Consider the following 11318-nt stretch of genomic DNA (forward strand, 5'->3'; position numbering starts at 1 on the left):
AAAAATATTTAATTTTTTTGACATTAGTATAATATGTTCGAGATAAAGTTCAAACTATATCCTTTTTTTCAAAATATATCAATTTTAGATGGAAAGTTTTCCGTTGGCTAATTTGAAATGAAAGGCGTGCGTGTTGGATAATATAATCGGTTGGGAGTCAATTCCATAGCAAAGTTTTCGATGTGAAAAGTTTAAATGTTCGGCTATTTGTCCAGTAATCGTTACATACGAAAACCAGCCGAATGGGTACACGGTTAGAAATTGGTTTTATCGAATTGAACTATAGAAAAAAAGAGAAACCCCCTTTATTTGTAAAATAAACGATATATAAAAAGTATAACATTCTGATAGGAGTGATTCTAAGTTAAATGAAAGTTTTTAAATATTAGTTTTTGTGAATAAATCAATATAATAAAAATTGATCACTTGTGGCCAATATTATGTTTTAAATTAAAACTAGATTAATAATATTTTTTAAATAGTTTTAAATTAAAATAATAAATCAATACTTCTATAAAGTTTAAGTCAAAGGTAACTTTGAAATAAACATGTTGTTACCAGTAGAAAAATACAAAAATTTTATATGAAATATGCTTGATGTATGAGTAAATATTCACAGTAATTTCTTAAAAGAATATCAACACTTTAGCTTTTCTTACTTTTTTATTAAACTTTAATATTTTAACTTTAATTAAAACTTTCAAAATATTTAATGAATAAAAGAAACAGAGACTTAAATTTTATTCATATTTATATATACAGGGTGGCCCACCACTCACTGACAACTTAAATAACTTTTGATCCAGTTAATATTTTTAGCTGATTTTTTTTTTAAATAATAGTTATACGTTAGGTCTATAGCTATATCTCAATAATTAATTTTTTTACATTTTATTAAAAATATTAATTATTTTTAAATTTTAAATAAAATGTAAAAAAAAAATCTAAGATAGCTATTTTGTAGAGTAGAATTTAAGAAAAATTTTAGTAAAAAAATATCTTATTAATATTCAGTAGTAAATATTCTGTAGCGTTTTGAAGTTTGTGAAAATTTGAATTTTCATGTACTATTTTACGGTATTAAACATTGAAATACGTATTGAGAAAAGGACAGAAGAAAACGCTATCTTTTCATGATTACTGTGTATACATATGATGATAATGTGTATACATTACAAACTTGGCATTAATACCATGATAAGAAATTAGATAAGGCAATTATTACTTATCACTCTCATTCAAAAGTATATTGAAAAGATAGCGTTTTCTTCTGTCCTTTTCTCAATACGTATTTCAATGTTTAATACCGTAAAATAGTACATGAAAATTCAAATTTTCACAAACTTCAAAACGCTACAGAATATTTACTACTGAATATTAATAAGATATTTTTTTACTAAAATTTTTCTTAAATTCTACTCTACAAAATAGCTATCTTAGATTTTTTTTTTACATTTTATTTAAAATTTAAAAATAATTAATATTTTTAATAAAATGTAAAAAAATTAATTATTGAGATATAGCTATAGACCTAACGTATAACTATTATTTAAAAAAAAAATCAGCTAAAAATATTAACTGGATCAAAAGTTATTTAAGTTGTCAGTGAGTGGTGGGCCACTCTGTATATATTATATATATAATATCATACTATCTAGAGAGTAATTACCAGGTTTTTGCTAACACAATGTTATCATGTACTTAAAATGACTCAGATGATGTAATGTATGATAATTTCATAGTACCAGTTACAATAGACGTACCTATAAGTATTCTGTACAAAATAGCCTACTTACTCCACCTTACCTTTAAATATTAAAGTTGCAAATTAAATTATACGTTTTACTTTACTTCGATTAATATTGGTTTTATACAACACATATAAAATTGTATTATTATAAAAATGTTTCTTCAGAAATCCTTATACTTTAACAGTAATTCTTCTACGTTTATTTGCTGATTTATGTTATTAGCTGTTTCTAAATCCAATTTAATTTTATCCATTGTGATAAGTGCTTGTTTAAAAATGGGATTTTCCTTTAATTGTTTAATTGCACTAACTTCCATTTCTCGCTGAATTTTAAAATTCCTCATTTCTTTTTCATATTTTTCCAAAAGTAAGTTCAAACGCTTGCAAGCCTTGAAATTGGTATTTACATTCAACTCATCATAGTCGTTTTGATTTTTGGCTAATTGCAAGGATGGAGGGTTTTCAAGAGATTTGCAATCATTTATTTCCTCTGACATGATTATTACTAATCGAAAATGTATTAAATAAAAAATCAAGAAACAGTTGCTAGGCTTTATGAAATAAATAAATTCTTATTATGATTTCATGTTGTATGTGTGTAATTTTATTATCATATCTATGTATTTTTTATTTCTATAATTATATCAACAATTTAGAAGAGATTTTTGTAAATTTTGTATAGAATTTTTTTTACAAATACGTGGACATAATTCCTGTGAAAATTAGTTAACATGTTTAGAATTATGCCCGGAATAGTTTCTATAAAAGAAGTGTGAGGCTGCTAATAATTTTGTCATTTAAAATATTTATAAAAATAGTTTCAATATTGAAACGGTAAAATATAGAATTTTTACGGCCAATTTTTAAATAGTATTTTAAAATGTGTAACTCAAACTTATTTAATGTCAAATAAGTTAACAATTATTAAATATTAATGGTTCATATGAAGTATTTAATACTTAATTTTATTATTTTTATGATTATTTTGGTCTCTAGATTTTAATAACTACTGTCATTTATAAAGTTTCAAGAAGCATTAGAGTTTGTTTTTATTTCATACATTTAGTACATAAATATTATTATTTAAATATTTTATATTGTATTAGAAATTAAATAATATTATTTGAATATATTACAAATGAAATGTATAGAACATAATGACATTTTTATAGGTTTCACAATAAGAAAAAACTTAGCAAACATATGAAAGAGTCTATGAAAGATGATCCACTGGTTCCAATTCTGTGGGAACCTCATTTTAATGCAATGGACAGAAGAGTGGGCATCATATTGTCGGTCATTAGAGACTGCTTACAGCGTTATGAAAACGAAAGTGACCAAGATGAGATGAATAATAGTCAAAATAAGAAAAAATCTGCCGAGTTCAATAAAACCTTTTTCGCAAATTTAGTACCAGAATCAGTTACTAAGTCTGCTGCTAGTTGGACGACGCAAACTGAATCAGTTGCAGGAGACGCTGGAGTTTAAATTTTTCGAATGTTGATTTATCTAAATTTTATATTTTTATGTATCATAAACGATAACTTTTGTATAATATTTTGTTGTTTTCTAATACCTAGTCTATTATGATTATGATAAACAAATGTATATCAAATATCATCACAAGTTACTATTTTCAAAGGTGCTAAACTATTTTATTATTATGATGTTTATAATTATTATTTTTATTGAGTATTCAATGGACTACAAAAAAATTGTTTTCATGTACAAAAACTAAAAATAAATTAATATTTTCTCAGACTAAGTATACTTTTTTGATAAAAAAAAAAAATGAATTGCTACAGAAATTATTTAAATAATTATTATTTACATAAATTCGAGAAAATATTAGTTAGATTTTATTAAAATTAAGAGAATTCGAAATTAAATAATTTAACTTAGAATGATAAATGAACGTTGAAGACTAAAAATATGTATACTTTTATTAATTATTTCATATGGATTTTATAAAACTTTCTATAAAATATGTAAAATTCAAAATGTAAACTAAATTATAAAATATATTTTAAATATAGCTAAAAAAATGTTATTCATAAATAACTATATAAAAATCTTTATAATACTGTGTTCATAACGATACTCATAAGTATCAAAAAATATATTTAAATTTATTAACGTTTTAAATTAATGCTATGGAAAATTCTGAAAACTTTTTTGTGTCATTGACTGAGATATAATTTATCAATGAAAGCTACGTTTATAACTATTTTATTTAAATATCAATATAATGTTAAAGTAGTTGAAATCATATGCATATAAATTGATTATTATAAACGCTACTATTAATATAACGTAAAAAATATTTTAGCTTCGATGCGAAGCTGAGAAGGTATTGGTTTTACTATGATATGTTTTTTTTGTGTCTGTTACCAATTTTTCTCAGCTCTCGCAGAACTGATTTTTTTTTAACAATACGTCAAAATATGACAAATTGTATCTAGTCGAAGATATTACCCTCAACAATTGAAAAAAATTCCCTCTTTCCCGTAAATGGGGGAAACTTCCAAAGGAATTACAAATTTAAAAATCGCTAATTTTCGTAATTTTTTCAATTTTTTTTACTTAAAACTGCCATAATTTTTTGAAAATGAACATATCAATATAATTTTTTTTATTTTATAGATGCTTGATGTCTTAACCTATCATTTGGTATATTTTTTTTATAAATTTAACCCTTTGCCAGCCCACAGGGGGGGATTCAAAATGACAACTTTTTTACAAAAAATTTACTTTTGAAAGTGTTCCGGAAATACTGACACTGTTATATATATCTTAAATTAAAGCTACTGTAATATACTTTATTATTGAAAAAAAAAATTTCGGACTTTATTTTATCTTCACGGTGAAAACAGACATCAAAGTTTATAAAAAAAATACGATTTTTGTAAAAAAATTCATTTTTATATTTTTAACTTTATAATGCTATAACTTTTTGAAAGATGTATGGATCAATATAATTTTTTTTTTATAGATGCATGATGTCTTTACCTATCATTTGGTATATATTTTTTTTATATCTGACCCTTTACCTGCCCACAGGGGGGGATTTAAAATGACCACTTTTTCACAAAAAATTTACTTTTTCAACTTAAATTTTGAAAGTGTTCCGGAAAGTCTGACACTTTTATATATATCTTAAATTATAGCTAATGTAATTTACTTTATTATGCGAAAAAAAAATTTCGGACATTATTTTGTCTTCACGGTGAAAATGGCTACCGTATACTATTTTTGAGTTAAAATTCTCGATTTTATTTTGTACATTTTGTACTTTAAAATGCTATAACTTTTTGAAAAATGTATGGATCAATACAATTCTTTTATAAGAAATAAAATTTATACAGAGTGATTTTTTTATCATAACCCACTCAATTACTTGCAGAATAATAATAATTTAAACATTTTTTTTTTTTTTATTATCTTTAGTTACACACTATTCTTGAATTTTTAACTATGTAATACTTTTTAAGTTCATCCCTTATGCCTTGGAGGGGGGTCAACTTTGTTTTTTTAAATGGTAACACATATTTTTAATTTAATAAAATGTTTGAGTTTTTAATTTAATAGTGAATGGCATTTGAATTTTTAATATAACTTTATTAGCTTATTAGATATGAACATTTAAAGTTTCAAAATTTTGAGTTAATATACATGTATAATACACATGGGATTGTAAATACAGGTAGCTAATTGGATTTTTATGACATTGCTGTCTCAGTCACGGATTGTTTATTATCAATTATGATTATCAATAGATATACTTTCTGTATTGTCAGTTAGTGTATTTATAAACTCATAACAATGTGCCTTACTACAATTGATAATAACAATGCTGTGTACCTGCTAATATCGATGTTATAAAAAACCAATTAGCTACCTATATTTGTAATCCCTTGTGTATTATACCTGTATATTAATTCAAAAATTTGAAACTTTAAATGATTATATCTAATAAACGAATTAAGTTATATTAAAAATTCAAATGCCATTTACTATTAAATTAAAAACTCAAACATTTTATTAAATTAAAAATATGTGTTACCATTTAAAAAAACAAAGTTGACCCCCTTCCAAGGCATAAGGGATGAACTTAAAAAGTATTACATAATTAAAAATTCAAGAATAATGTGTAACTAAAGATAATGAAAAAAAAAAAATGTTTAAATTATTATTATTCTGCAAGTAATTGAGTGGGTTATGATAAAAAAATCACCCTGTATACCTCTTTCATTCGACATACTTTTTTTTAAACCGGACCATTTCCCTTATTACAGGAGGGGTTCAAAGCATAAAAATTCATATAGAAAGTAGAACTTTTTCAACTTAATTTTTGAAAAGGTTTCGGAAATACTGACACTTTTATACATATCTTAAATTAAAGCTTATGTAATATACTTTAATATTAAAAAACAAAATTTCGGACTTTATTTTGTTTTTATGGTGTTTTCATGAAATCAATGATGGGAGAAGAGGTACGGTCAAAAAATGTCTTATAATAAATATAACATATTGACTCTTAACTTCCAGTCAATATTTCGTTTGGATTGGTTAATAAAAAAAGTAATTAGTAACTGATAAATTGACAAATGAGTGAAACTTAAAAATATCAAAAATAATTATTGAGTATATATACTTCATTCAGTGGCGTATTTTGGGGGGGTGTCCTCCATGTCTGGACACCCCCCGACTTAAAAAAAAAGATGCATAATATATTGGTATTACCTTTTTTTTATAATATACTATAAAATAAATGGTATTTTAAATAAATGACAAAAATGAAGTTAATTTGATATGATTCGACGACACGTTACGAGATTTATATCAATCTGTATTTTATCAGGGATATCTAGAAATTATTTGAATTTCACTGGGTCATAAAGATAACAAAAATACCCGCAGGAAAAATATAATAACAACGGAAATATTCTGAACTTGTAGCTTATTTTGAAATCTATTTTATATAGTTTATCAGTTAAGAGAATTATACATTTGAATAATACTATTATTTGACATTCATTTTTTCGTCGACCGTCGAGCATACAGCTATAACGTGCCATAAAGTAAGTACTAAGTACCTACCTATTTATTCAAATAAAATAAATAATTAAAATATGAACCAATCATAGGAATTTTATTATAAATTACGAATAAATGTGTAATAAACTATTATACAATTTTAATTTTATTTAAATATTTTAAAATAATATTTTTATTTTTATTATATCTTAACTAAGTTATTACGCGTTACAAAAAAAAGTAAAATTTAACAAGTCATTTATAACTGAGTTTGTAAAAGTTTATTTTATAATTTTGATCAGTATTATGCTTCAGTTAGCTATTCCAAAAAAATATTATTACATAAATAATATTTAACGAATNTCCAAAAAAATATTAATACATAAATAATATTTAACGAAACTAGTAATTTTTACTTGTTTCCTTTTACCCGTGCTGTCCATTTATACATTATACTAGCAATATAGTCTTTGAAACTGAGCCTCCCCTTAAAAAATACATATCAACTACTAATATGATTAATAAACTATTAGAATAAGAGTAAGTAATTATATTAAAATATAATATTTTGTCACTGAATAGAAAAATTCGTGTTTTGTCAATATTGCAATCTACGTTATCTATAAATAGTTCCTTGGGCGAGNCGTGTTTTGTCAATATTGCAATCTACGTTATCTATAAATAGTTCCTTGAGCGAGTTTACAGATATCCGGCAGTCATTACGACGATGGCAGTTAGAGTAAAAATGCCGCACTGCCGCCCGAGTGTTTCAATCATATTATGTAATATTATGACTGGGTGTAGCTGAGGGGGCCAGGGCAAATTGCTTTTATTCATTTAATATTCAACCAATTTAAATTTTTTTTCTCTAAGTTACTTATACTTGTATGTAACTCTACAAAATGGTTCTTTAACAATTTTTCGAAAAAATAAAAAATTAAATGTTTTTGAATTTTGTTTAACTATTATAGTTTGCGATAATTAAGGAAAAATGTGTTGTAAAATTACCAAAAATGGCACAAAAAAAGCAAGGATCAATTACTTCCTTTTTTAAGTTAACACCTACTACCTCAGAATTTTAATCAACTCATAACAACGATACTCTTACAAATAAACGAGCATCTTCGCCAGTTAACTCGATTGACTCGCACTTTAAGTTTAGATACAAAAGACTCAAATAATATTTCTTTTACTGAGGACACAAACTATAGTAATAATTATGATATTGAATTTTATATTAACCGTAAGTTATCGAACGAAGATATCTTAATTGTTATGACGAAAATTTGGATGCCAAATATATCATTCAAATTCCCACAAAAACTATATACAGTTCAAAATAAACCAAAATACTTAAAGTTCCAGTATTCATGGCTATTAAGATTCCCTTGGTTGGTATACTCGATAAAAGTAAATGGTGCATTTTGTCGAATCTGTGTAGCTTTTTCCAAATCGAATGAAAATAACGGACAAATCTTAGGTGCATAAGTAAAAAAAAAATATGATAATTGGAGAAATGCTATTGTTGATTTCAAAGAACATTCTAACAAGGGTTACCATAAAACGTGTGTGTTAAGTTCAGATAATTTCATGGATGTTGTAAAACATCCTGAGAAATCTATAACGTGTAAAATAGAAACTGGAAGAGCTGAACTAATTAGAAAAAATCGAAAAAATATAACTCCAATAATTCAAACCGTAATTTTATGTGGTAAACAAAATATTCCTCTCAGAGGACATCGAGATTCTGGGAAAATTATTGTTGAACAAGAAAATGACAGGCTTATCCAAGAAAATCAGGGAAATTTTAGAGAAATATTAAGATATAGAGCCCAAGGAGATAAACATTTAAAATCATTTTTGGAAGCTGAAGGAACAATAAAATATACAAGTGCAACACTTCAAAATGAAATAATTGAATCCTGCAATAAAATTATTTTAAATAAAATCGTAACAAACATAAATGCCCAAAGATGTTTCACAATACTTGCTGATGAAACAGCTGACATTGGTGGAATCGAACAAGTATCTTTGTGTCCACGATATTTAGATGTTGAAAATATGATTATCAAGGAAGAATTTCTTCAGTTTGTGCCTACGACAGATACTACTGGAAAAGGTTTAGCCGATATTATTATACAAAGTTTACATTCATTTGGTGTAGATATAAAAACCTTAGAGGACAGGATTACGATGGATGTGCTTCTATGTCTGGTCAATTTAACGGAGCTCAAGTTATTATTCACCAAAGTCACCAGCTTGCGACGTATGTTCATTGTGCTGCTCATGTTTTAAACCTTGCTATTTCTTATTCATGTTCTATACAAAAAATACGAAATTGTTTAGGAACAATATCTAAAGTTAGAGATTTCTTTATATATCTGAAGCGAAAAGATGTATTGAAAAGTCAAATCGAAGAAAGCCAAGAATGTATTACAAAAAAAACATTAAAACGATTATGTGCGACCAGATGGGTTGAACGTTTTCATGCTGTCAATGATTTTCTTGAGCTTTTTGAGTACGTAATTGAATCGTTATTTATAATTTCGAAGTGGAGTGTTACTGAAACATCATCACAAGCAAGCAATCTACGAACATCAATACTGAAAGGAGATTTTATTATTTGTTTACTTATTGTGAATAAAGTATTTAGTTTTGGGTTACCTCTTTCAAAACAACTTCAAAGAATAAATATTGATCTAGGTGAAGCTATGGATCTTGCGGAAGATACAATAAAAGAACTTCAAACTTTAAGATCGAATGCTGAGTCTGAATTTCATAAAATTTTTGAAAATGCATTGACTTTATCAAATAAACTAGATACAAATATTTCCATACCACGTATTATAGGAAGACAAACGAACAGAGTAAATATTGAGACAAATTCACCAGAGTCATATTTTCGAGTTGCTTTTTTTATTCCTTACATAGATACATTTATAGATCAACTAAATTTAAGGTTTGTTAATCAAAAAATGTTGTTATTAGACTTAAAATCATTAATTTCAACAGACGAAAATGAAGCTCACTTCTTACGTTTGGCGCAAATGTACATGTTTGACTTAAATGAATGCGAAGAATCTGTGTTACTGGCAGAGTTCAAATTATGGAAAAGACGTTTAGAAAGTATTAAATCATCAAATACACCAAGAAATGCCATGGAAGCAATAGTTTTATGCAATAGCCAAATTTATCCAAATGTATTTAAACTCTTACAGATTTTTGCAACTTTACCAGTATCAACTGCATCTAATAAGAGGTCGTTTTCTAATTTGAAAAGAATAAAGACATACTTGCGAAACACAATGTCACAAGTAAATTAATATTGGTTAATTTATTATTTTATAATTATGATTTTTTAAGTTTTTTTTTTTAATACAGGGGCAGTTAAATGGTTTGGCTATGCTAGCCATTAACATAGAAGTTGGCATTGATACTAGTGAAGTAATTGATAATCTAAGTAAAAAGAAGAGACGCCTAGATCTTATATTATAAATTTAGTTTTAAAGTTCAAAAATTGTTAATTTTACTATAATCTTTAAAATATAAAAATTTAAGAAATAAAGATCATGAAATATTAAAATAGATCTTAATATCGTTGTATCTTCATAACAATTTAAAAAGGAATTANCCATTAACATAGAAGTTGGCATTGATACTAGTGAAGTAATTGATAATCTAAGTAAAAAGAAGAGACGCCTAGATCTTATATTATAAATTTAGTTTTAAAGTTCAAAAATTGTTAATTTTACTATAATCTTTAAAATATAAAAATTTAAGAAATAAAGATCATGAAATATTAAAATAGATCTTAATATCGTTGTATCTTCATAACAATTTAAAAAGTAATTAAAAAAAAAAAATGTTGGTTATCACTTATCAGTATTAAGTAATATAACATCTATATTCTATTATTATTCCTCTTTCTTAATTATAAAAAATATAAATATCACACATAAAGCCAATTATTTTATTTCCTTCATCTCTTCATTCTTTTTATTATTATAATTAATATCCTTTACTTTCTTTTTTATGACATATACCAAAGTTTCAAATTTCAAATTACTTGTCAATTCCCAATATAGTAATTTGAAAAATAGTAGGTTTTTTTTACGTCAATAAACATTTTTACAATTTTCGTTTGTGAGGCTCATTAAATGTTGGACAACCCCCGAGAATTCATTCGAAATACGCCACTGCTATGCTATAATAAGGTGAGCCCTATGACTTGCCCTATCACGTCGTGATTGTGCCGTCCGCAACGACGCTGACATGTACGACCTAGTACTGCAACGTGTCTTAACTCTAACGTCGCATCCCACAGCTGACAAATCTATGTCGGGTCGATCAAAAAAAAAAGTTAATTTTCCAGAATACCTACACGCAAACGGTTAAACGTGTGTACAGTACGCGTCGAGTCCGCGCGTTTGATATGTCACAACCCTATATACCGGCGTGCCAATTCACCCCGATGCTGTCGTTTAAGTTTAAGTCGATAATTCGTAAATGATGAATACCCCTTCCATGTGGT

At 25.8% G+C, this 11318-nt stretch overlaps 2 protein-coding genes across 2 annotated transcripts in view; both read left to right on the forward strand.

Moving 5' to 3' along the window:
• The window catches only part of LOC126910361 (extracellular serine/threonine protein CG31145), a 36115-nt gene extending 32808 nt beyond the window's left edge, over nucleotides 1-3307 (forward strand). The window contains exon 8 of the mRNA XM_050692868.1: nucleotides 2923-3307. Within this exon, the coding sequence (XP_050548825.1) occupies nucleotides 2923-3238 (316 nt within the window). The 3' untranslated portion in view covers nucleotides 3239-3307. The remainder of the gene's footprint in view (nucleotides 1-2922) is intronic.
• Nucleotides 3308-9834: 6527 nt separating this feature from the next.
• On the forward strand, nucleotides 9835-10282 carry LOC126896568 (52 kDa repressor of the inhibitor of the protein kinase-like). The gene is made up of 2 exons (XM_050669472.1): nucleotides 9835-10101; nucleotides 10169-10282. Exons 1-2 carry the CDS (start codon nucleotides 9835-9837, stop codon nucleotides 10280-10282), a joined length of 381 nt encoding a protein of 126 aa, XP_050525429.1.
• Nucleotides 10283-11318: the final 1036 nt, after the last annotated feature.

The sequence above is a fragment of the Daktulosphaira vitifoliae genome, unplaced genomic scaffold (assembly GCF_025091365.1).
Source record: "Daktulosphaira vitifoliae isolate Bord-2020 unplaced genomic scaffold, ASM2509136v1 Scaffold_1, whole genome shotgun sequence".
In the NCBI taxonomy this organism is placed as follows: domain Eukaryota; kingdom Metazoa; phylum Arthropoda; class Insecta; order Hemiptera; family Phylloxeridae; genus Daktulosphaira; species Daktulosphaira vitifoliae.